Source organism: Sinocyclocheilus grahami, unplaced genomic scaffold (assembly GCF_001515645.1).
Source record: "Sinocyclocheilus grahami isolate Dianchi unplaced genomic scaffold, SAMN03320097.WGS_v1.1 scaffold297.1, whole genome shotgun sequence".
Lineage (NCBI taxonomy): Eukaryota > Metazoa > Chordata > Actinopteri > Cypriniformes > Cyprinidae > Sinocyclocheilus > Sinocyclocheilus grahami.
In genome coordinates, this window is record NW_015505476.1 from 629,123 (window position 1) to 633,915 (window position 4,793).

The 4,793-nt window shown below is 34.8% G+C and overlaps 1 protein-coding gene across 2 annotated transcripts in view; it reads right to left on the reverse strand.

Moving 5' to 3' along the window:
- The window catches only part of LOC107601049 (aspartate aminotransferase, cytoplasmic-like), a 28,677-nt gene that overhangs the window by 17,607 nt on the left and 6,277 nt on the right, over window positions 1–4,793 (reverse strand). The window contains exons 6-9 of one of the 2 annotated variants that reach the window (XM_016293061.1): window positions 4,713–4,793; window positions 4,205–4,355; window positions 3,947–4,112; window positions 3,282–3,424 (exon numbers count right to left, since the gene is read on the reverse strand). The exon at window positions 4,713–4,793 is cut by the window's right edge and continues 1 nt beyond it. In XM_016293061.1, the coding sequence (XP_016148547.1) occupies window positions 3,282–3,424; window positions 3,947–4,112; window positions 4,205–4,355; window positions 4,713–4,793 (541 nt within the window). The remainder of the gene's footprint in view (window positions 1–3,281; window positions 3,425–3,946; window positions 4,113–4,204; window positions 4,356–4,712) is intronic. The other variant, XM_016293060.1, reaches the window with a different exon arrangement.

The window sequence follows — 4,793 nt, forward strand, 5'->3', positions numbered from 1 at the left end:
AGCGGCCGCCGTGAGGCATCCTAAGCGACATAGATTCCTAATGAACGAGAAAAAATACAAAGTAAAGAGTTAATTAGAATAATCGAATGTAAGAATAATCAGAGACCGACAAACAACCAATGTGCCTTTCAACCTAAATTAGAATTCAGATACTAAAATGGAGTCAGATTGAGTTAAACCTAAATTGAATAACTCTGCGCGCTGAAAAGACCGAACACGCAAGAGACCTTCATCCGCCACTGGATACCTTCCTTGGGCCAAGTGCGCGGACCTTACAGTAATAATATCTCATGTAATACAAAATATTTTTCGTCAGAAATATTATTTAAGATAGTAGTGTAAGCAAGTTTAGTTTGAAAAAGCTTAATAGTAAATAAGACACAATTAGACAATATTTGAATAAAATAATAATAATGAGAAGAAATATATTTGCAACAACTGATGGAGTGCTGAATGCTACAAGCACGCGCAGCGTTGTCAAGGTATCGTTTGGTCAGTCATTCCCTTTGCCAAGGGAGTTCCAAACGCTTATATGAGACAGTAATGCCCTACACCCTTCAAAGAACACACTTCAAGGGCTCTGCCCTTCGAAGGGAGTAGGGCATAGGGATGCTCACTTCCGTTTGGAATTCGCCCAGAGTGAGCCTCAGCGCGACCTTGTATTCTGTATTCTGCTAACTTACTGCAATTCTCTCTGATGACGCAGTAACTTACCGCGGGGAAGAAAAAATCTTCGGTCTGTCCAATGATTGTAAACAGTCATTAGGTCCGTCACACTTAAGATATTTTAGCGGTAATGTGACCAAAAATATTTAAGACCCATCGAATCCGAATTTAAGAAATTTTAAGACTTTTTAAGGCCTTATATTAGAAAAACGTTATTTAAGATATTTTAAGGACCCGCGGACACCCTGTATTTTCTCAGTACTAGCTTTTAACTATTTTCTCAGTACTAATTTTGATCTATTTTCTAAGTACTAGCTTTTAACTATTTTCTCAGTACTAATTTTGATCTATTTTCTAAGAACTAGCTTTTAACTATTTTCTCAAGTACTAGTTTTGAACTATTTTCTCAGTACTAGCTTTTAACTATTTTCTCAGTACTAGCTTTTAACTATTTTCTAAGTACTAGCTTTTAACTATTTTCTCAGTACTAACTATTATTTTCTCAGCACTAGCTTTTAACTATTTTCTCAAGTACTAGCTTTGAACTATTTTCTCAGTACTAGCTTTTAACTATTTTTCTCAAGTACTAGCTTTGAACTATTTTCTCAAGTACTAGCTTTGAACTATTTTCTCAAGTACTAGCTTTGAACTATTTTCTCAAGTACTAGCTTTGAACTATTTTCTCAAGTACTAGCTTTGAACTATTTTCTCAGTACTAGCTTTTAACTATTTTCTCAGTACTAATTTTGAACTATTTTTAAGTACTAGCTTTTAACTATTTTCTCAGTACTAACTTTTAACCTTTTTCTAAATACTAGTTTTAACAAATCTCTGATTACTAACTTTTAACTATTTTTAAGTACTAGCTTTCAACTATTTTCTTAGTACTAACTTGTAACCTTTTTTCTAATTAGTAACTTTTAATCATTTTAAGAACTAACTTTAAAGTCCCCCTGTAGTCAAATATTTTATCCCTTAAAACTTATCTATGATCATCAAAATGACATATTTAAATGTTTTTTCTAGTGAAAATAATTTTCTCATGCCTTAAAATAGCTTGAATGCAACTCTACACACCCTTGCCTCATTTACTATACGTGGATCTATGAATATGCAAATGATTCCCCCCGCCGCTCAGTCACACCAGCCAGCACCTCCTGATCCACTGAACTGTAGTAACCGCAAAACAATGGCATACACGGATAATGACTGATAAAACTATGTTTTTACTAGCGGACAACTACAGTGAATACTGTAACATTCGTTAAAGCTACTTACTTGATGATGTTGTGTCCTAAAATGCCTTGAAGACACCAATACAGCCGTTTGTGATTGTTAATTTGCGCCCGCGAGCATATGAGTGTGAAGTGCAGACGGCGATGTGGGAGAGATGCGTCTGACTCCGGGCTACTTTTACACTGTTGCCACGGGTTATAATGCAAGTTAGTTGTTCTAAATTCACATTAAACCACAGCTTCATGGGTTTTTTGCTCTGATTTATTTTTGGTTTTGTGCTGGTATTGGTATATTTTGCATGCTAGTGATAGGAATCACGTGATTGGTTATTGGTTTGTGAAGTAGCAAACCAAGGGCTGTTTCAAACCATATTTCTGGGTCAGCCTTTGGGAAACTACAGTTTTAAGGAGAAAATACACAGCAATGGTGTTGATTAATAGATTGGCACATGGTTTGTCTAAAAGCATATTAAAAACACCACATAGACAAGTAAACAACATAAAAAACTTTAACTATTTTCTCAATAGGGTTTAACTGTTTTCTCAGTACTAACTATTATTTTCTCAGCACTAGCTTCTAACTATTTTCTCGGTACTAATTTTGAACTATTTTTAAGTACTAGCTTTTAACTATTTTCTCAAGTACTAACTTTTAACTCTTTTCTAAATACTAGTTTTAACAAATCTCTGATTACTAACTTTTAACTATTTTTAAGTACTAGCTTTCAACTATTTTCTTAGTACTAACTTAGTAACCTTTTTTCTAATTAGTAACTTTTAACCATTTTAAGAACTAACTTTAACTATTTTCTCAATAGGGTTTAACTGTTTTCTCAGTACTAACTATTATTTTCTCAGCACTAGCTTCTAACTATTTTCTCGGTACTAATTTTGAACTATTTTTAAGTACTAGCTTTTAACTATTTTCTCAGTACTAGCTTTTAACTGTTTTCTAAAGACTAGTTTTAGCTAAACTCTAATTACTAGCTTTTAACTAGTTTCTTAGTACTAACTTTTAACCTTTTTTCAAAGTAGTAACTTTTAACTGTTTTAAGTATTAACTTGAACTATTTTCTCAGTACTGTTTAACTATTTTCTCAGTACTAACGTCTATTTTTTCAGTACTAGCTTTTAACTATTTTTTTCAGCACTAGCTTTTGATTTTCTCAGTACTAGCTGTTAACTATATTCTTAGCTACGAGCATTTACCTACTCTTACTTTTAAAGCCTATAGCCTAAAAGGCTTTAAATAAAGATTTGAAACCACATCAAATATTTCTCTTCAGTTGCAGTAATGGTGTAATAATCAGCAGGTACGTGTATCTCCAGTGGTGAGACACGTGATGAACAGAGTGTGAAGCGCTAGAAGGAGATACTTACGGTTGAGTCCGGTGAAGCTGAACATGCCGATCTGTTCAGTGATGTGCTCCCAGGTTCCTGGAGTTCCGAGTGCTTTGAGTTTTTCCTTCAGCTGAGCACGCATGAGCAGGACTCTGTCTGCCATGGTCTTCACATTGTCCTTCCTGTAGAAAGATGGTAAAATGCCAGACTATAAATAACCCATAACTAAAACATACACATACTGGTGAATCTCACAAAATCTGTCAAGAACACATCCAGGTCACATTTCATCCCAAAATCTAAAAAAAAGTCCTGCACAGCCCTGCATCTAAAACAAAAGACAAATTTGATAATGCTAAGTTCCAAAATATTAATTAAACTCTCTACCATGTACAGCTTTTAACAAAATAAGAATGAAGATTTATATATATGATGCAGAGTGGTGCTATTTTTTCTATGATCTATTATACTTTTTAAATCAGCATAAATGAAAAGCAGTGCATTTAATACTTTACAATTTAAATAATGTGTAATTGTTTTTTTCCTTTAGATTTTTCTTTTAAATACACTAATGGGAATTTGGGGAGAAATGTGTTTTCATGTAGTTTTCATGAGAATCGCTTAAAAATTATATACTTGCACTATTAAATATGGTTTTTTTTTTACCAAACGCATGACGCCAGATTCATTTGAATTGAATTCACCATTCAGCAAAGAGTTCAGGGGTGTTGAGTGTGATGGCAACCAGACGTGCACCCTGGGACGGAGGGTTGGACCAGGTGATTCGAACGATCTTCTCCATTTGAGACAATACACGGTTCAAATTGTCTTGGTCTTTGGCTACAACAGTCAGGTTCCCCACTCTCTCATCTGTGGAGTCAGATTATTCTTTACAATCAAATAGTTCTGAACAAGGACACAGTAAAATGTAATCTCTAACATGTAACATTGGAACCACTTACTGTACAGACCGAAGTTCTTTGAGAAAGACTGGGCACAGAACAATTCAAAACCTTGTGACACAAAATAGCGGACAGCCCAGGCATCCTTATCTAAATTTCCTGAGGCAAAACCCTGATAGGCTGAATCAAAGAAGGCAAACAGACTCTTTCGCTGAAGAGAGAGATGAGAGAGGAAAAAAGTCAGATAACTACATCTCTGCCATGCAAAAATGTAAAAAATATTAGAATATTAAAATATTAAAATTTTAGGTAATTACAGCTCAATTGATGAACTTTTCAGGAACATTCTGCATCCTGCATGACTCTACAGTTTTGGCTTTAGGAGATTATGCAATAGTTAACTCAGTAGTTATAAAACTGCTAAGAGTTTAAACTTAGACATCAGTAGGTTGTAATTGCATGTTGTGCTTAAATGGCTTATTACATGCAATTAGGATCCATTTTTGTACCATGAGCTTCAGTGTTCTAATCTGAGTGAGATGATGTGGGGTTGTTGTGATGGTCTCACCTTCATGACAACAGCGATCTGCTTCCATTGGTCCTGGGTGGGATCTGTGCCGGTGGGGTTGTGAGCGCAGGCATGCAGCAC